This window comes from Cyprinodon variegatus, unplaced genomic scaffold (assembly GCF_000732505.1).
Source record: "Cyprinodon variegatus isolate N-32 unplaced genomic scaffold, C_variegatus-1.0 Scaffold144, whole genome shotgun sequence".
NCBI classification, from domain to species: Eukaryota; Metazoa; Chordata; class Actinopteri; order Cyprinodontiformes; family Cyprinodontidae; genus Cyprinodon; species Cyprinodon variegatus.
The window spans coordinates 1,020,386-1,041,812 of record NW_015150597.1 but is presented as its reverse complement, the minus strand read 5'-3'; the positions used below and the strand labels follow the sequence as shown (position 1 = coordinate 1,041,812).

Below are 21,427 nucleotides of genomic sequence, written 5' to 3'. Positions count from 1 at the left end.
CTATATTTAAGATGCAATGAAGCACTGAAAATGTTCAGACTTCTTTATCTTATTTAAATCTTATTTCTACTCTTGATTGTTTTCGATTTCTTGAAAGTTATATATTTTCTTTAGGCCTTGTCTGCATTTACATCTTTTTCCAGACCTTGCAGCTGACAGTAACAGAAGGTCGGATGGTTTAAAGAAAATAAAATTGGAAGTTATAGGTTAGGTCTAATAATTCTGTACAGCAGTAGATCGTTATCTGAAAGTAATTTAAACAGCCATACTAAATAATGTTACAGTAACATTATCGTATTTTCCAGGAACATAAGCCGCTACTCTTTTCTCACGCTTTGTACCATGCAGCTTATAAGAAGCTGCAGCTTTTGTATGGATTTTTCTTAACCACCAGAGGGGCAGGTCAAAGTTGGAAATGAAAGAATAAGGGGCTAATTTTCATTTAGAGCAAGAACTTGCTAGCAGCAGGCATGATGGAGAACAAATGCCCTGAATTCATTTATTTGCCTCATTAAAACTGCTCAACCAATGAAGAGACTGGACTCAACTCCTGCAGAGCAGAAAAAAAGAGCTGATAAAGCCACAGCTTTCATTAAAAGCTCTTACTGCTGCGAGCCAACAAGCTAAAGCCGGGCATACACTGTACAATTTTTTGTCCTTTTCAGGCCGATATTCCTGCGAGAATTACAGCCTCATTGCGCGTCCTGCATCGTGTAGTGCACAGGGAGTAACTGATCAGCCTCTCGCGACCACCTCCTGATCAGGAATTGTAAGGTCGGGAGAAAATCAAACATATTTGAAATCAAGTTGGCCCTTGTGAGGTGTTCGTGAACAAGTCCTGCTGTTGAAGCAGCGCTAAGAGCCAATTTATCAGAACCTCACGCACTGTGCATGTGCAAACAACGGAGTTCTTCTTCTTCCAGATTGACGAGTCAGACCAGCGCCATCTCTCGGCACTGAGTCCAGCATGTGGTTTTTGGATGGTTGAGCAGTTAGATCTTATCAGGCGTCAGGCCGTACAGTGTAAGAACATGCAAAACATTGTGAGCTGTTAACTTTTAAACTCTGTGGTTTCATCGTTCAGTTTGAGCTGTGGCTGCGTGCAATGATTGAAATATCGTACAGTATGCCCGGGTTAACGGGGTTAAAACATTCTTCTTCATCTCTACTCCAGGGGCAATATGTAGAGCTTCCCGTACACGTTTGGTGGGAGACAGTTCAGAAGATATCATCAGCTTATAGACTGGTGCAGCTTATATCTGCACATTTACATTTTTTTTCAAAAAGTTTAGTTGGTGCAGCTTATAGTGAGGTGTGCTCCAGAAAATACGGTATTCTGGAAAATACGGTATTCCTCTATGATTCCTTCACTTCATGCCAACTTTTCAGCTCATAGCTGTTTGGAAGTCAGCTAACTACAGCTTGAAATATCTTTTCTCAATATCAAATGGTGTTTTTTTTGTTGTTGTTTTTTTTATAGAATATTCTATAGAAAACTGTTTTTTGACAGTTAGTTTTTCCATTTGATTTCTATCTGCCTTTTGTTTTTCTGAAACCAAAGGTAGGAAGACAGGATGAATAACTTGCCAGCATCCACTCACTAAAAACTTTAAAACAAAGAGTTTGATCATGAGATAAAGCAGCCTACAATGGATTTTTCACAGCTTTCGCAAAAAAAGACCTACATAACTGATATTTAATCTCACATTATGCCGTGTTGGTTTTTTGCTCACCTTTGCTGTACAGTATTTGAAGGTGAAGCTAGGGCTGGACAATAATTAAACAGCCATATGTAACGCAACATAATTTATTCAATAATGGTGACATGACATTTAAAAACATTTCCTGTATTTACCGGTAGATGTATACGCTGCGGTCTGTGGGTACAGTGTTTGCGAGTAACTGAGGTTCCAAGCGATTCAAGCCAAACAGAATGATCTGCAGCACATTGGAGCGATAACGTTCACCACAGAGAGGCTGCAGGCTGTGCTGCTCAGCTGCTAAGTTTTAGCTACAAAATGAGCACCCATGATAAGGGGACCATCCCTGCAAATCCTTTGACTTTAACGTCTGATAAATGAGAAAAAAATGGCTGCTGAACTGATGTTGCTCGTTAAACAACAGCTGTTAGAACATTAAAATTATTCAGGCGAATACAAACTTCTCACCACCGATAAGGTGCTGCCCTGTGACAGTATGGAATGTGTGAATTGATTCATTTGCTTTAGACTGAGCTGATCCCTGGTTAGATAAAGATTTAGCTAAAATGTGCCCACGCTTAATAAACATAACATGAGGCTGGAACTGTTTTTTTATTACCCAAGATGACAAATACAAAATAAAGCAAACTTGTTTTTAAAAAATATAAAACAAAGCACCATAAATCAAGACTAGAGTAGGTGGATGATTTAGAGCGGAGAAGAAATCTTAACAGGAGGATTTTTGAGAATTAATCGGGGACCTTTAGATTATAGTTTCAGAACTAGTTACCGTATGAGTTGCTTTGCTAATTTACTAATGATTTTTGAACATAGTTTTTCAGGCTTAGTTGCGTTTGTCTTCTTAAACATCTGACAGACTGAGGAATATCAGGAGGAAGAGATAATTCCTGGTAAAATGTGCATTTCATCTGAGCTTGTAGTTCCCCAAAAAAATTTCAAAAATGTTATATTGAAGTATTTTCATGTACTTGGCACATTAATGTTCAGGAGTTTTTCAGAATTCTTTCATGGGATTTTTTTCTTCTGAGGCCTTTATGATGTTTATATCAATATTAGTACTATATCGTATTGACCCAAATTAAGAAATATATATCCTAAACAAAGTTGTTGTCATTTCGTCCAGTCGTAGGTGAAGGTGAAACTGACGGCATGTTTACTTTCACATTAACCTAACTTTCTGTTTTACTTGGAAAGAGACATAGATCTTTTGAATGTTTTCTACATTAACATAACACAGCTGTAGGGTGGTAACATAAAGTAAAATACAACATTTTTTGGGTTATATTTTTGCCAGCTAATAGCATCCCGTAGTTTTATTTGATTTGTTTAAAATATTACATTTTCTAATTTTGACAATTTTCTCTGTGGATGTGATAACTAATGCTATATCTTAAATGGTTTTTAGTGGGCTGCTTTATTAGTTCATCTATTGTTTTTTGGTTGTTGTTTTTTTTTCCCCCAGCATTATCTGGCTTTTCCACCTAAGCTGAGAACAATAAAAAAAAACGTAGCAATTACAGTAGAGTTCCCTGATGCACAATGAGCAGGCATACTGTAAGGCTATCGCTCCTTTCTGCAGGCTTGAAACCTGAAATAACAGATGAAACTGTTTTTCTATTCCTCCTTAGCTCGCTTTAACAACATTGAGCATCTCGCTGCTACAGAAAGTTAGAAAAGTAACAACTAAAATGAACCATTGCTTCAAAAGTCTTTGGAATGACCCTCTGTGTCAAAACTATTTGGGTGCATAACTGTTAATAATGTAGCAATGGTTGGTTGTTTTCAAGATTGATGTTTCTAAAATGTTAGGCATTTGAGACCCCATTACTAAAAATTCTTTAGCAATCACTCAGAGTATTCAAAGAATGTCGTGCCTTGAAGAGCTATAAAACAGCAATCTTCTGTTGTAATTACTGGAATTCACTGCAGCTAGTACTGGAGAGAGTGCAGCTGTCAAATGGTCTCTTGCTTACATCTTTACTCACGCTGTTTTATTTCAACATTTCCTCTAAATAGATCAAGTGATAACTTGAGATGTGTTTTAGGGAGATTGTTTTCACGTTTTTTGGACAAGGTTTGCATGAACATGGAAGAGATTAAAGTCTGTTTAAGGGGTTTTAGGTTCATTTCATCTTTTTCATTCTAGAGATTTAGTAAGTTAAAGTGTTTTTAATCATCCTATGTTTTATACATTTAACACATGTAAGTTTGGGATGCATTCACAAAACTCGATCTCTACTCTCTAAGGGTGGAATTCTCTTATTTAGAAATCTTTAATTTTTATAGTTCATGTTTTGTTTTGTTACATTAACATGTACAAAAAACAACTTAGGTTATAAGGTTTTGCACAGACCTTTGCGTTGGAAGGCACAGTGACAAGTTGTTGTGAGAAAAGTGTCTCACTCTAAGAAAATCAAAACAAACTGTCTGTCTGGGGCCCTGCAGAGGATTTCAGACATGTGGTTTCCTGTTTAGAAAAAAAAGAAAAAAAATTATAGAGCTGGAGGGCTTGGTCTAGGCAGTCAGCAAGATGACTTTAACATTCATCATCCTACCTTGTTCAACCAGACTTCTGGCTTTTGTCTTATAGTCACCTCCAGAAAGGATTTACTGTCAGTTATTTTGACAAATCAAGATGTTGATGCATGTTTCTTCACTTTCAGTTTGAATCAGTAAAAAATAGAATCAAGATATTAATATATCTTGGTAAAGAATATTTAAAGTAATTGTGACCCTGATTAAAGTGGAAAAGTTACCTGCAGCTTTCAAAGTTTTCTCTAAATGCAGCTAAAATCCTGAGCTGGTGTCGTTTGGAAATTCTGTTCCAGACACACCCTCTACCAACTTACAAAAATACAACAAATTCTATAAAGAGGTACAATATGTGGTTGACTGGGTCAGGATCTCGAGTTGTTTTTAGATCTGCGGTCCAGACGGTAACTTAAATGGACATTCCACAAGCAAGGAGCAGTTCCTCTAAGAATATTATCCTCTTAGCTGGACAAATGAGTCTGCCACAAACTAATCTAAATAGGTCATCTAAAAATTAAATGAGACGTATCATAACTGGGATAAACATATTAGTGTCAAAAGCTTCTAAAAGGGACATACAGTAGTTTTCAAAATAAGGGGAAAAGCAGTAAGTTCATGAAAAGTCACACCTGCATAATTGAGCCCCATTAGATCATGTTACAAATGATGTTACAAAGAAAAAACTTAATTTTCACTAGTTAAATATCCATTTTATCAAAGGTTTTAGAGCTTATGCATCATATTAACACATTATAAAAAGTATTTAGAAGTTATCATTAATTGAAATGATGTAAACAATCTACTGTTATGATTATTTAAATACTAGCAGATAATGATTTTTAGTAAAAAAATGTTAATTAAAACCAAAAGGTCCATGCAGCAGGAATCCAATGAATAATTAGTAGCCCAAAAAGCACATTAACAAAAGGTCCTCACTCACATTTTAAACTGTGTCAGGTAAAGGCTCACCAATTATAATCAGTCATAAAAATAATCATTTACAGCCTCCACAGGGCCTCCACCATCTACCAACATTTTGGGATATCAGAGTTTGGAGTCAATCTACACAGATCACACTGTGTCAAAAGGAAAATAAAGAATAAAATAGTGAAGTAAAGCAGTTTAATGGTGGTTCTGGGTCTTGGTCTGACCTCTACATTAATCATTGGCTTTTAGTGCATGATCCATGCATGCGTGTCTGAGCACCTCCAGGCCAAGCAGCAGAGCGGATCAGTGTCCATGCAGTGTGAATTAGGATGAAAACAAATGGCAAAGTACAGTCAGGAGTGGCGCTACAAGCAAAGTTAGGACAACAATAAGAAAGCTATGCACATCAACATTGGTTTTAAGGATTAATCCGAACAGAGTAAAACCTGACTAAATTGGCAAAAACACAAACATCTACAAACTCAATATAAATAGTTTAGTCTCTTTGATTTTCTGTTCTTCAGCTATATATGATATACATTAAAACTGAAATGGTTACTACAGTATAGACAGAGACGTATTTGTCTGAACTTCTCAGTCATAACTATTATTATGGTTTGAAAATAAGTATGCAGGGGTCTAGCTTCTCTTTCTTTATCTTTGTTATGTATACATCGAAAAAAGAGACTTGACCTTGTATTTAGCAACAACTTCTGTGTAAAAGTTTCTAGAATTTTGGATGCATTCTTAAACCCAGTGGATGTTGGGAATGTGAAGATGCATCTTTTCTATGAAGCCCTTTTTAAATGTCTCCTCCATGATGGAAACGTTTGTTTTCCTCTTCATCCTTTCCAAATACTTAATAAGATGCTTTGTACTGTATTTTATTTACTGAGCATGACCTTGTCTGTTTTACTCAAATGAAGTGACCATCTTTACTATGCGATGAGCCAGAATTCATCGCCTTATTTTTCTCCTCATATATGTTTCACCTGGTCTGACTCATCGCTTTGCAGAGTTTTCAATCTCAACTGTTGATGCTATAAGGTCTGCTTCTACTTCTATTTGTTACACCGTTAACTTTAGTTTTGTTTCCTCTATTTGTAAAGTTTTTCTTTAATGTAGCAGCCTGTGCCATTGTAATGGCCACCTCTTCATTGGCCTTTTTTAACTTCGAAGATGACTTAGTTATTTTTTCCAGTGGAAGTGAATTGTAATCTATTTGGAAACTGTCCATCTGTCCAATTTTTTTTATTGTGAAAATACTCAACTTTCAAAATCCTTCATGAATTACAACAGGTTTGCTTTTCTTGGTTCATACCAGTCATAACTGTTCTTTTCCTTTTCCCCATCTGATAAGAGCTCTTGCACAGACTTGTGAGGTTTTTCCAATACTTTACACACCTCAGATATATCACTGATTTTATCAACTTTTTCAGCCTCAGTCTTCAAAGTCTTTGTTTCAGTTGTCCTCCTTTTACATGCTCCCAATCTGCTTCTGTCTACGTGAGGCGGTGCACGCTTCCAACATGTCCTCAGACTGACCCAGCTGTGGTCTTAGCGATGTCAGACATTGTTAGAAGTAATCAGACAAATCATTTTGTTTTCAGTTTATTCTATCAATAAACATGCCGTATCCCTTTATACGTCCATAATTCACAACTTTGCTTCCTGTAAAGTTCAGATTGTTTCTGTGTAGAGCAGCGGTGCAGATAATCCTAAATTCAATAAGCTGATTGATTTTACCCACGGTCCCACTGCTGCACTCCCTCCTAATCGCTGGTGATTGGCTGGATCTCCCCTCCGACTTTGCATATTTTTTGAGACTTCAATTAAATCTTACTGTATCATGGCCATTATATTAAGATAAAAGGAAAATGAATGTCAGAGTATTTCCTTAGGTGAAGGTTCTCAATGCAATAAAAAAAAAAAAAGATTTGGGCGACTTTAAATGAAACGTAATTTAGTGGCCAAAAAGAACAAAGTTTCTATGTACATCCAACACAAAAACAACTCTTCTTTTTACAGCATTCTCTATGGTTTTACTCTAATTGTTATGTATTTTTTTTCCACTTTTTACATTTAGCATCCCAAAATAATTTCTTGTTTCATTGTTGACGTGTTAAGGATGTAGAATGTGTTACATTGAAAGTGGTAAAAGCATTGAAGCGAATTATTCAGTGTTTTACACCACGAAATAAACCTGAAATTTAAATTTCTACATTTGAACTGACTGTATAGATGCATTTATCAATTATTGCTAAACGTATATTAAATTCTGTAGTTTCAAACTGAAGTTGTTAAATAAGATATTGATAATATCAACTTAAAGTGTTATACTTAGCCAGAAAATTCTTCATTTGTAGCTGTGTATCTGTGTTCTTGTCCTGGTTATCAATGCTTTTCTTATGTAATTTTCATCATTTTATCTCATTAGAACCTTTGGTGCAATCTCCACTTGGATCCGCCCTGCTTGTCAGCCTGGTGCCTCCTCTGATCATAGCCATTGTTGTCATCACTTCCTTCTACTCCTACCGGGTTTACCGTCAGCAGCAAAACCCACGTAAAAAGGGTCAGCCGAGGGACTTCAGCGACCAGCGGGCCATCATAGCTGAAGAAGGTTCAGACAGCAGCTCGCAACTCGCCAATAACCTGAATCACAACACCGAGCTGCTGCCCATCGAGCTGGACGTTCTGGTCGGTAAGGGCCGTTTTGCAGAGGTCTACAAAGCCAAGCTGAGGCAGGGCTCCTCAGTGAGCGAGGAGCACCGCTTTGAGACGGTGGCGGTTAAGATTTTCCAGTACGAGGAGTATGCCTCCTGGAAGAACGAGAAGGACATTTTCTCAGACGCCGACCTGAAGCATGAGAACGTGCTTCACTTCCTGACAGCGGAGGAGAGGAAGGGGCAGAGGCAGTACTGGTTAATCACAGCTTACCATCCACTAGGAAACCTTCAAGAGTATCTAACCAATCACGTTATCTCCTGGCATGATATGTGGCTTCTCGGGAGCTCGCTGGCGAGCGTTGTGGCACACCTTCATAGTGAACGCACCTCCTGCGGCCGCTGCAAAGTTCCAGTTGCTCACAGGGACATTAAAAGCTCCAATATACTTGTGAAACAGGACATGACCTGCTGCCTATGTGATTTTGGCCTCGCACTCCGGCTGGACAACACTTTGTCTGTAGATGAACTGGCCAACAGTGGACAGGTAAGACCTTCTAATCCTCAGATTATGATTCTGTTTCACATTTCTGGCTTAGAACTGTTTCCCTTTTACTAAACAATACATTATCCAGCAAAGGGTCTCATACATCTTGAACTTTTTTAACACTTTGCACACCTTTATTTCCAATTTTGTAGGGATTGAATGGTATGCACCAGTGCAAAAAAATCTATAATTGTGAAGCTAAAGGAAAATGATGCTAAGCTTTAAAAAATGTTAAATAAAAACCAAAGAAGTGTTTTCAGTCCTGTTTACCCTGATAGCCTTCAAAGAAAATTAGAAGATGCTCACTTAATTTCCCAGGTCTTATTATAAATACACTCAAAAGGAAATACCTTGAATGTTTTTGAAAAACTTAACAAAACAAACAGAATTACTAAAACAAAAAAGCAGAATTGTATAGACATTTACACCAGGGTAAGTTGTTTGGCATTGAGGAAGATTTAGGAAAGATAATCAACTTGTCATTTCCTAAGGAGCATTTTCAGGTTGTTCTTTTAAAGCCATATGGATTGAATCTCAAAGGACTGAGTTTTCTGACATAACGGCTAATTTTGTTTTTGTTTTTTCATTAACGCCTCATCATAGGCATCCCAGCACAGCTAATGCTCTTTAATGCTCTTAATACATGTAGATGGTAATGATATTATACAGAAGTGCCGCATTGACAAGCTTAGGGACACATTTTGCTTTTTAATTATGCTTTATGTCAGTCATCTTTTTGATTGAAATAAATGTGTAGGGATGAATGCAAAGGTACAAAGGGTCTACATGTCACACATTTACAGCAACTACAGATTAAAACTGCACTACTTAATAAGCATTCTTCAACAAAAGTCAGAGAAGAGAGGAATTTCAGCCGTAAAGATCTCTGCGTTTGTCTGATTTCTCCCAGGTGGGCACGGCCAGATACATGGCTCCTGAGGTGTTGGAGTCCAGAATCAATCTGGAAAACATTGAGTCTTTCAAGCAGGCAGATGTTTACTCAATGGCTCTGGTTCTGTGGGAGATCATCTCCAGATGCAGTGCAATTGGAGGTAAGATGGCAGAAAATACAGAAACTCTTGGATAACATGAGGAAACGTACCATGGCAAGTCGATTCATGCTGTAAAATCTAATTTCTTCTTAAAAGATACTTTATTTAGCCGTAAAGGCAAAACTTGTGGTTTTCCGGTTTCTTGATTTGTTTAGTTTTATGATCCTGTCATGCAGTTCAAAGGATTTTCCAGGTTTTTATGATTTGGATAAAAACAAAACAAAAATGATTAACTGTCATCCTTTTATAAAATTATGCTTGAAATACTAACAGATGTTTCAAAATAACCGAATATGATTTTTTTTTTTTAGCTTCCAGTATAAAGGAATCTGTCTTTTGCTAATAATGCTTTTTAATACTGATAACCAACAACAAATTTAGACTCTACAAATTGTTTACTACTGCCTAAAGTAGTTTAAGTCATAAGTTTACATACGTGCTCTGTTCGATTATGAAACATACAACTTCCATATAGTTTAGATTTGTTGTACATTTTCTCTAATACACAAGAAGTAAAAATGGTACATACAAGCTCAAATATATGCAAACAGCTTTGTCTTATAACAAGATGCAGAGGAACTCCTGCTTTTTGCAACTTTTTTACAAGTTTGAGGCATGAATGTGGTTTACTGCTCTTTTTAAATTATTAGATTTTTTTCCTGACCCTTTTTGGGGGTTTTTTTGTTTGTTTTTTTTTACCAAATTTCCAATATGCTAAAAGTTAGGCTTCTTTAGAACCTTAATGATGTAAAGTTAAAAACATATGAAGGCAATCCTTCTACCCACCTTCTACAATTTGACCCTCATATGATGCTGCCACCCTCATGCTTGTGGTTCAGTGTTTTTCCAGTCTTTCCCTGACTCATTCAAACATCCTTTTTGCCATTGTGATCAGACAGCTCAAACATTGTTTCCTCTGCCCATAGAAGGCTCTCTAAAAAAGGAACTCTGCTTATCTATATAAAAAACATGGATAAGAGGTCTGAAGTTTTCGTTGTACATCAGTACTTATCTCTTTGCCTCTTTTGTGGACATTTCGCTTGAGTTGGGACAAACTTTGCAGTTGGTTGTTTTAAGTCATAAATCCCTAAAACCCATCATAATGTATCATCGTGTTTGTATATATTAGACTAAAGGAAAGATACATACAATTTAAATTTGAGCAATCTTTGATTGTTTTTAAAGTTCATGTGAGCTATGTTTCAGGTTTTATTGTACAAAAGCATCCAACCATGAAAAGGAAGACATCAAATACATTGTTAGATTATCAAAAACTTATGATTTGTTATCTATCATAATTGGATATAAAATTCTGCACCTCCTTTGTCCAGGAAACCTCTCCCCTAAAAACATTTGCAAGTGGCTGATCATAAATGGTAAAGAAATCAAAGAATTCAAGGTTCTGAAAGAAACAGTTTACAATATTTAGTATACAAAATAAAAATGTATATATGTCTATCTGAAGGTTTGGGCTGAATTGTTTTTTTCAATTCAGTTCATTTATATAGCACTGAATCACAACACAACATCTCATGGAATTTTACAGAGACAAATCAATCAGATAGTGCAGTCAGTTTAAAAACCAGCTGATTGCATTGAGTCATTGACTTGCTGGACATATTCCTCCTACATGTAGGTGAGCATGTGGTGACAGTAGATATATTTAGTTGCATTTTGTCGTTGACTCTTCAGCAATCGCCTCACACAGAGCATGCATGATCTGTTCTGGAAACAAACGGTTAATCAAATGAGCTCAGAGCCAGGTTACATGTTAGGCGGATGAAGGGACCACATAGAGTTAGTCAGAGTAAAAGTTGAGCCAATAGGAGAGAAACGGGACCAAACAATAAAAAAAGCCAAACTCTATCATCATTAATCAAAGGTGTTTATGTCACCAGAACAGCGGATATTGCCCTCTATGATGGTGTCACAGCTGAACTGGAACCAACGAAATGAAGCTACTTTGACAGAAAAAAGCAGAGCGAACATAAAGTTACAGGTTGAGCTAACAGATTGCTGAATGGGAGAATAGAGATGGAATGAAGCAGAATGATGAAAAAGGGGTCCTTATGTCTTCCATCAGTCTAAGCATGTAGCAGCATAACTATAGAGATAGCTCAGGATAACCTGAGTCAATCCAACTATAAGATTTATCAATAGAGAAGGTAGGAGTAGAAAGTGTATCTGCCTCATGGACCTAAACCCATAGTTGGTTCCATTCTTAAAGCCAGTCTGTCAATCAAGCAATTGATACAGGAGAGGGGCCTGATAACTGAAAGACCTGCCTCCCCTTCTACATACACCTGGCGATACAGAGTGAAGATCCCCTATTTAGAGCTTTATACATGAAAAGGAGGATTTTAAATGTTATTCTGGATTAACAAGAAGAAATGAACAGATGTTTCTGCTTGCAGCTTAATTTTTTTCCGCCCTGATCCAAACCTGCTTTGAATAGTCAGAATCTTTCCTGATTTTACCAAAATAATTACTCTGATAAGTTTAGCATCAACTGTGGGCACATTTTAAGCTTCATGTTAATTACTATTTACAATAACGAAACATAAGTAGATGATTATATGAGTCAATATTAGAAATGCTTAGTTGACTTTTACAAGGAATGTCTCAGAAGCAGCACAGAGATTTGGCTCGCCAAAGTTCTCCATGTTATCAGGGAATCATAAGGTTCAATGGGACAGTTTACTCATGTTGTCTAGACAAAGGAAAGAATTTTGGGGTCTGGGATCAGATGCCTGGTTCTGTCTTCCTCAGAGATGTTTGCTGTAATTTCTCAATAGCATCTTACATTTTCCATAGAATTCTAAAAGAGCAGACTTTGGAAAAAAGTTTTACTTCCTTTTTTTTTTTTTTTTGAAATAGTCTGGTGTTCCTGGTTACAGTTAATCATAGGATGATGGGAAATATGTAAGAGCAATCCAAACTTGAAAAACAACACAAAAAAAATCTCAAATCTCATGTTTAGATATGCAAATAGCATGGTGCAAAACTCCTAAGAGACAGATGTTTTTCCTCTGAACCCCCAAATTCTTTAACAATTGTTTGTTAAGCCAGACTCTGCTTCACAAGTGATTCAAACATAAAAAGCTCCTGCATTCAACAAATAATATAATAAATCATCGTTTTCAGTTACATGACAGACTGTAAAGCAAATAATACATTTTAAATTGATTATTTAGATTATTATTTACCATCAGTCTGTCACAAAGGCATGACTTATTCTGATTTATTTGATTAAATTCAAAATTGACCGAAGGTTGACAGTTTTCAGTAAATAGTATAATGTAACCATTTTCTTGGTCACTTAAATGTTGTGAGTTGTTTTAGTGGATATTATGCAAAAACAGAAAGCTTGAAAAGACATCTATTATTACCAAATGGGTCTCCGAGAAATATTTTAGTGTTAAACACTACCTGGAGTTTTTAATCTTAAATTACTTAAATGTTTTAAACATTAGAGTTAAGATGTTTATGTTCTTCTGCAAGAAAGGGATTCAGGTAGATTAAATACTGATATCCATAACAGCTGATTATTCTACAATGAGTGATAGGAGGTTCAAGCGAGAAGCTGGAAACATCATAGAGAATGTAACTTTTCTTCTTCGGAAAATAAGAATAACATAAAGGATTGCTTGTTTGTTTTGAATTGGGGACAACAAAGAACAAATCATTTCAGAGTAATATCCAAATTTATCCCTGGAGCCATATAGCCCATACAGTCCTTTCACCTGTTTCTGAATTTAAATCTTCTTTGCATCTTTAATGTGGATGTAACAGTACAGTTGAGAAAATTGCTCTAAAAACTAGTGAAAATCAGCATTTTCTGATGTAATGAAGGTGTTAGGGTCAAAGTTGAATGGGTGATGTAGTCGAGGCTGACTGGGGTTCAAGAAGACAGAAGTGTTCTGCCTCTACATGGCGAATGAGCCTGTCTTGGAACTACTGATTTATTCTTGCTTTTCTGCCATAAAACAATATATTTGGAGTCTTAAAGTCATATAAATAGATTCTCCCACTGAACTATGGATTTCTGTTGCTCTTTTAGAGTTACCATGGCTGTCTTTTTCTCCTCTGATACATGCCTTCCATGCCCAGGCTGTTAGTGTACGTTGACAGTCATGTCTTGGTAGATTTTGCCGTTTTTTGCCCTTTCCGTTTTTGTATGGTAAATTAAACAGTGTTCTGTCAGACGTTTAAAGCTCGGGACAGTGATTTATACTGTAACTTAACTATATTTTAAGGTTTTCTACATTTTCCTCGTTGACCAATAATTGCTTTGCATGCAAGATGAATTGCCTCGAGATCCTGAAAATACATCGGGCCAGAATCCAATAGATCCCTTAGCCTTGAAAACAGAAATGTTTCGAAACATTAAAATGCAGTGATGTCTATGACGTTAAGCAGAAGCAAAACAAACATGGCCGCCCCAATGGATGTACCTTGTAGACTCTGCTCTTCAGTCTGTTTTAGCTGGAATATCTCCATTTCTTTTTTGAAAAAGAAGCAAAAGAATGTCTTTTGTTCATTTGCAGATGAGAAAATGTCCCTCCCAATCAGATTTGGTAAGATTTGATTTATCGGTTAACTTTGCTAGTTGTGACACTAATCAAGAATGTGATACATCACAGCTGCTACTGTTGCTGTGATTGGTTAAATACTTAACATGGGAGGCCACTTGGTGATTTACCCAATCAGCTTCAAAGAATTGGAGTGAAAATCCCCCCCATTTGGCCGTTAGCCTTTCCAAAATGATACCGTTTAAAATTCAAATTAAGCTACATGTCTTAATATAATAATAATAATAACTTTACCTCACAATTGTGTTGTGTGTTTTTTTTTTTTTTTTAAATAAAAGTTTTGTTGGTTGCATTTTTACTCCATAATTTCCCAATAAAATTCTATAAAACTACTTCAAGAGTTCCAGAAAGTCAGTTTGCTTTTTATCAATTAAGAGTTGTTTTAGTAAGCGTTGAAAGGCAAAAATTAAGCTGTTTTAAACAAACATTTTTTTAAAAACAAATTATAAATGCATATACAGTATTTTAAATTTGCCTTTTGAATAATTAACCAGTTTTCTAGGCATGTCTAGTCAATCATCTTTGCACATTTTCCTCCTTCACACTTACTGCTTTTAGTTTCCAGATAACAAATTGACTTAAACCTATAAACCAAAAATGACAGTAAAAGCATTGATTGATTAAAATCCCCTTTGCTGTCTTGCTTAATGATTACAATTTGACATGTAGAGAATAAAAGTATAGTAACATTATTCATCAGAAGAGCAGCATTAAGCCCTTTCTATTGATCATTGCAAGATACCAGACAAAACCTCAATCAACGACCCATTAGTCAAGACGACATTGAAATCTGAAAGTGTCAAACAAGCAATCCATCTTGTGGCCGAGGTGTCGGGAATCAGCACTAATGTATGTTATTCATGTGTGTGTCAGACTGGTTCAACAGCAAGGTCAGGATGTGTGCAAATAATGGAAACGAGTGATTATCTACAGGCGGAGCATTGTGCTGAAGTTAGTGTTGATGCTCGGCCGTTTGTTTTCACTTCCCTTCAACGTCCCTGCGGTCCTGTTTCGTTTCATTTCTGCCGCGGCTCCCATCTCCATTGTGTCAGAACAGTGATTAAGAGCCGCGTTTGGGCATTTATGCTCCTGCTTTGGATGGAGCTTTCCTGTTTTGCCCCACAACCCCTCTCCGGGGGGAGCTCCTTGAAGCGTATCAATGGAGTTACCCTGACCAAAAGTCTGCGACCCATGTGACCCAAACCCCCCAATCACCACCTCTTTTCCAGTAAGAATGTGTAATTCCTGTGTGTATTTCAAAAGAAAATTGCTTGTTTCCTGTTTTGGACGGGACACAATTCCAAGAAAGAGTTTTTTTTATTGAGAGGTTTGAATAAGCTCATAAATATGTGTCTACACTTTCTGTAATTCAGAATTTTATGAATTTTTTTGTAATTTGACAGCTGGTCAGGGAAAAAAAAAAACACCAAGATCAAAGGCTAACTGTCTTTCTGGGTTTCTACGATATTGGACAATTCTGATTGCAGAGTTTATTACATCAGAAAAAGTTAATAAGAGAAGTATAAAATATTTCTTTAATTTCCAAAAAATTTTTCACTACCTTATATCTAAATTGCTGTCCTGCTTTCCGTTCATCCTACTGTTCCTTTCTTCCCTGTGTCCTTTCTTCCTATTTTCTTAATCCCTTCTTTAAATTCCTTCTTTTTTTGTTTCCTTTTAGTCTCCTTCAGTCCCTCCTTGTTTGGGTCTACTGTCCTATTTTCTGTCCTTCCTGTTGTATTCTTTCTATTATTCTTTCTCTTCTTTCTTCTTGTACTTCATTCCTTCTAGTCTCTCTTCCTAATGGCCTCCCTTCTTCTTTACTTCCTTCATTGTTCCCCTCCTTTATCATATCCATTTCTATTCCTTGTGTGTTTCTTTCCCTCCTGTTGCATCAATTAATTTCTTTCTTCCCTTATTTTTAATAAGAAGTTACTTATTTGACTTAGTCTTTCCTTCTCTCCTTTCATTTTTTTGTCTGACTTTTAATCTAATTATCTTTCCTTCCTTCCTTCCTCCAACTTTTTTAATTTCACATGTTAAATTATTTACTGATGTGTGCCATAAACTTTGAGGTCAATTTTAATGTTCTAGGTTTCCTTTAATAAACCTGAAGGATTGAGAGCTCTGGATAATCTGATATTTTGTACACTATATTAGAAACCTTTAGTCATCTGTATTCTGAGCCTATTTATTTTCTGTTGAAAATCAAATTTTACGTTCCGTCATTTGGAGAACTACATTAAAAGCAAATACAAATATAATTCTTCTAACATTTAGCCTTGAAGAATTTACCATTTTATTAAAACTCTTCCTGCTTGTTTCTGTGGTCGCCAACTCTTTGCAATGCAACGCTGATCACAGCCATATGACTTTAACTTAGCTACAAGCAGACGTGGTACTGTGGTAAATTTTTCTTGACAGGGGAAGCGCAGGAGTTCCTGTCCCACCTTACAGACTAAAGATAGAAGCAGCGGCTGGGGCAGTTTATTTGTTTTTTCTGCCTTCCATATACTGTATCTCTGTTCCCATTTTCAAGACCTGGAAACCCTCCCAGAAGGTCAACAGGGTGAAGCTGATAAGAGCTAAGCTCTCATGCTTAAAGAGAAAATCCTGTGTATAAACAAGGGATGGCCAATAAACTACTGTTTACCATATATCATTATAACAATTAGTGATCCTGTGTAATAAAAATAATCCAAACTGCTGCATGCTACTGTTCTGCAGAAGCCCATTTGCTAACCAAGTAAACATTTTCATATACGGTACATCATTTGCTTTCAAGATTAATATAATTTGTTGATTACAACTTGCTGTTAGTAGGTAAGGAAAATGATATGAAGAAAAAGACGTCATTAAATAAAACAAGAACTTTAGCCCTTAACTACTCTTCAATGGGACAGGAGATGCTCAAAAAATGGGTTTGTGACTAGAATCAAGGTTATTTTCTTGAGTTTTGGCCCCCGACCAGCTACCTATTGTACATCCATTGTTTGTAAAACAGTGTTTTTAATCTGAGTTTTGTCTGAAAATACAGACACTCATAAGTCTGACATGCTTCATACCAGGCTGTGACGATCTGCTAAAACACACGTGTTCCCAATACTCATTTAGCTGCAGTCCCTATCAGACAATAGCTTTCCGATTATGAATGCACAATATACATTCTGTCCTATGGAGCTCTGCAGCGTTAATTCACAACCATCAGATGTTCTGTTGGTAACTTCTCACCACTTCAGCTTACCTGAAAATACAAACAGGCACTTATAAGTATGACGTGCTTTACACCAGGCTGCTTAATTGCCTCTCTGCCAAAATATTAATTATCAAACTGCCTTTATCTATGCAACCTGACATGAAAACTGGAATACAAGTGCTTTTTCATTAAAAAACAAAGCAGAATATTTAAAGGGGGGCACAGATATGTTTTAAAGGAAAAGGCGGGGGACTTGTTCAAAAAGCTCACCATTATCAGTCCCCCACAGGTTGTTTGGGGTTCATTCGTGTTGCTTTGGTTGAATCTTCGGCCCGTTGTTAAACATGTTGGATTCAGAAATATTTGCTTCCTTTCTGAGGCTGTTTTATGGTTGGGATTTATGTCTCTTTAAGAAAACACACAGTTGTTGTGGTTTTAAATTGAATTGTATTTGACCCCTTAACCTCTCTTGCCACCCTTAGCCCCATATTTGTTAGGAGAATGATGTTCTACTTGATTTTGTGGTTTAGGGGAAGGGATGAGACAAACTGCCTTTAAGACCTTGAAAACGAAAACTCTGAAAGATAATTTTGCTGTCTTTACTTCATCTCATAACATTTTCCCAAAATTGTTCCTTAATCCTATATTACCAATTGAATTGTTTAGTGGTTAGGGGTTTGTGACTAACCCCAGGGCTGGATCTGGGAGACCTGAATAATGATTAAAAGATTTAAGAAATACGTGTAGCTCAAAAAAAAATGGTGATCTGGAAAGAGAGTTAGACTGTTTCATTTAAATAGTGCCAATTTTTTCTCAATACTTTTTCAAATTAACTTTTGCAAGAACAAAAAGAGGTAATATGCTGTCTTTGGACGGACCTCTGCAGACCTTCTATATCTATGGTTTTTAAAGGTGGGTACTGGGCAAGCAAAAATGTGTTTGGTTTAAGTTTAAGCATGGAAGGTAGTGAAACATGTCTATGTGTGAAATTAGATTAGGCCTTTAAATCAGATCATGATCTATTTCGGAGCCTGTCCCACTTCAACCAGCTGTTTGCTAGTCTTTCTAAAGATCCTACTTCTCAATCCTCTCTACTAAAGGTAAAATAGTGACAGCTAATAGCAGCTCCACGTAATCCCCATTTCAGGAAAACTTTGCAGTCCCTTAAGAAAGAAAAAAATACTGGTAATTATAAATGTTTGTATAGCTACACTATACTGTGTTTATCCCTGTTTAATAAGGTACACATCATTAAATTGGTGTGTAACAGAGTCAAATAAAAACAACTACATGCTTTCATAATCCAAATCCATTTTTTTTTCTAAGTTGGTCCAAGTGGTGAGGGAATTACTCATGACTCAACTGACAACATTTAACAAAGCGCACCACCAAACTAACACAACCTCAGAAAGACATGAGTTTCATTATACAATATACTCTGACAAGCTTTTATTTTGACTCCGATGCTCCCTGCTTCATCCAATCAGTGCATCCACTTCTCTGATTTTCTGCAGTGGTCTGATCTGAGACCTGAAAGGCAAAAAGAGCGGCTTCATCTACTCACAGAACCAGGCATTAAACATCGCCTTACTGTCTTTTATCTCCCAAGACTATAAAGTCGGAAAAGCTAAACGTAACGCCACGGAAAAAAGAAATATGGATTTAAAGCTTAGGTCTGTTTTATCTAAGTCTCTTTTTCTACACATTTTTTCTCCTGTATAATTTAGCCCTTCCAGATTTAGGGCTTGAAATGGTTGAGATGGCGTTCCTCGGCCGGGTGGGGCGAAGAAGGGGGATAATAGTGGAGTGAGGCGAACGTAGAGCTACAGTCGGAGAAATGCTTTCATTCCCCAGAGGGAGAGGCTGGCTCAGACTGAGAGAGTGGGCGGAGAGGTTGGGGCAGCTGCTTTCCAGATGTCGCAAAGAGAAGAAGATATGTGCAACTATAGAAGCTGTATGTATATGTGTCTTAGTGGAGTGATCAGTTGGTGGGGATCTAACTGCAGTGCTGCACATTTGGGGACAACTAGGTCTGTGAAAGTGAAGAGGAAACTTAGCCTACCCGCTTTGGTTTTATTGAAGTGGCATTATTGTGTTTATGGGGTTAGGGCATGTAGAAGTTAGCGTAAATGGTAGGTTAAGTTGGTGACATATGTTCCAGAGTAAGCACCACTAATGTGTAATAAACGTACATACGACTAGATTGCATGACTTTCACAAAACAAGTGTCAGTGCCACCACAGCCTAATGAAAGCCAGACAGAGGATTAGTCAGCTCTCCAAAGACAAACTTCTCCCCATGTTCCTGATAGAGACCTGGCTCTTTCTGTCTACTTAGAATTTTATGGGCTGAATATGAACTAGAAAGAGAGCAGAGAAACAGTAGTCCTCAGGGGAGCATTATTCAGTCAAAAAGAGAGAGCTGAGGGTTTAGGGAAAAATTGGCCAAGTTCACAGTAGACTCAAAAACTAGAATTTCTCATATGGAGTCCCAGACAGTTTGTACAGACATTTCTGACAAATGTCTGAAGGGGAAAAAAGCTGTGCAGTACAGATGTCTGATTTGAATTAAATAAAAAAAATATACTCGAGCTTCCTTTCTTGTGTTTTTGACTGTATTTTTGGTTCAGTTTTGGCTTTTGCGTCCATCTTTCAATCAACAGTGAGCAGACATTTCACTGAGTGCAGGTTGGCTGTGGCTTTGCTGAAAGGGAGAAGAATTTAGCTTCTACTAAGACATTGCAGCCTCTCTTAGGATCCTAGAAATGATTGTTTTTCTGTCTATGAGCTTTATAGATCTTCCCAACTTAGTGTGTTTTTACAGGGGAGCTTTTGACTAAATGAATTTGGTGTAATAGTTTGAGTAAAAGTAACCTACATAAGGTTTGTGCAGTCTTTAATCTAATTCATATTTATCATGGTTGCAAATCCTGAGCGTTTTGGAAAATCTAACAATCAGCTTAATAACCTAAATTATTTAATTAGTTCTTATATTTGGTAACAAAACAATGTCTGTTTAAATTTAAGCTTTTTTTTTTTTTTACTTAAGCCCACAACTTGCTTCCTTTGGTTATAAATTTCAGGCCTTTTTATTTTAGCTAGCCCTATAAAAGTTGTAAAGACAAGACAACATGCCTTCAAGTAAGACGTTTGTTGATCTTAACTAGTCAGGAAATGGCTATGAGAAAATAGCTTCCTTCTGCAACCTGCACATATCTAAAGCCAGACTGATGGATACATTAAAGAAAATATGTAGCCTTTAAAGAAAAAATAAAACTATATTCCAGCATTTCTTTTCTCACATTGTACTCGGTAACATAAAAAGTTTGAACAGCGTACAAGTGAGGCTTCTGTATGAGCAAAAACGCTTTAACAAACCTTTACCACACATTCACATCTGCTACAAAACTGATGATTCTGTAACAGAAATAACTCAGGAGTAACTAAATAACATCATCCTCTGCTCAGTGCACTGATGCACCAACTAAGACTCATCTTATCAGATACGTGAAATTCAATGTCAGCTTGACCTTGACCTAAGTTGTGAGAATTTGTATCTAAGCACTTTGGAGCAATGAAAGGCATTCTACGTTTTTTTCCAGCCTGTCAGATATAAAAATTGTAGACATGAAAAAGACTGACATCAGACAAAGACTATCGGATGCGGGGGAAACAAATCTAATTCAACAGTTTTCATTTCAGAAGAAACTAATTGTAAACTTGATTGTTAAATATTTGTTTCCTGTACCTTTTATTCATGCAGAGGTGCAGGAGTACAAGCCTCCATTCGGGAACCTGAGGGAGCACCCATGTGTTGAGAGCATGAAGGACAGCGTTCTCCGAGACAGAGGAAGACCTGAGATCCCAAACAGCTGGACGAGCCACACAGTAAGAAGAAGCAGCACACTTTCAATAGGATATGCATTAAAACATTAATGCTTTTATTCAAACACAGAGGCGAGCACAATGATTGTTTCAGTGAAGAATTAGAGATACTTTATAACAGACCATCATGAAATTATGAAGTGTTTGCAACCTTGAAAGGTTCTCTACCATGCTATTTGAAGTCAATTAAAGTCAGCTAGAAGCATATATATATATATATATATATATATATATATATATATATAATGAAGTATATATATATATATATATATATATATGCATATAATGAAGTAATGCCTTTAGAATTACATGA

At 36.6% G+C, this 21,427-nt stretch overlaps 1 protein-coding gene across 1 annotated transcript in view; it reads left to right on the top strand.

Moving 5' to 3' along the window:
* tgfbr2 (transforming growth factor beta receptor II) overlaps nt 1-21,427 on the top strand; it is a 36,794-nt gene that overhangs the window by 12,477 nt on the left and 2,890 nt on the right. Inside the window, exons 4-6 of the mRNA XM_015376973.1 lie at nt 7,618-8,390; nt 9,301-9,442; nt 20,993-21,117. Coding sequence (XP_015232459.1) covers nt 7,618-8,390; nt 9,301-9,442; nt 20,993-21,117 — 1,040 coding nt within the window. The remainder of the gene's footprint in view (nt 1-7,617; nt 8,391-9,300; nt 9,443-20,992; nt 21,118-21,427) is intronic.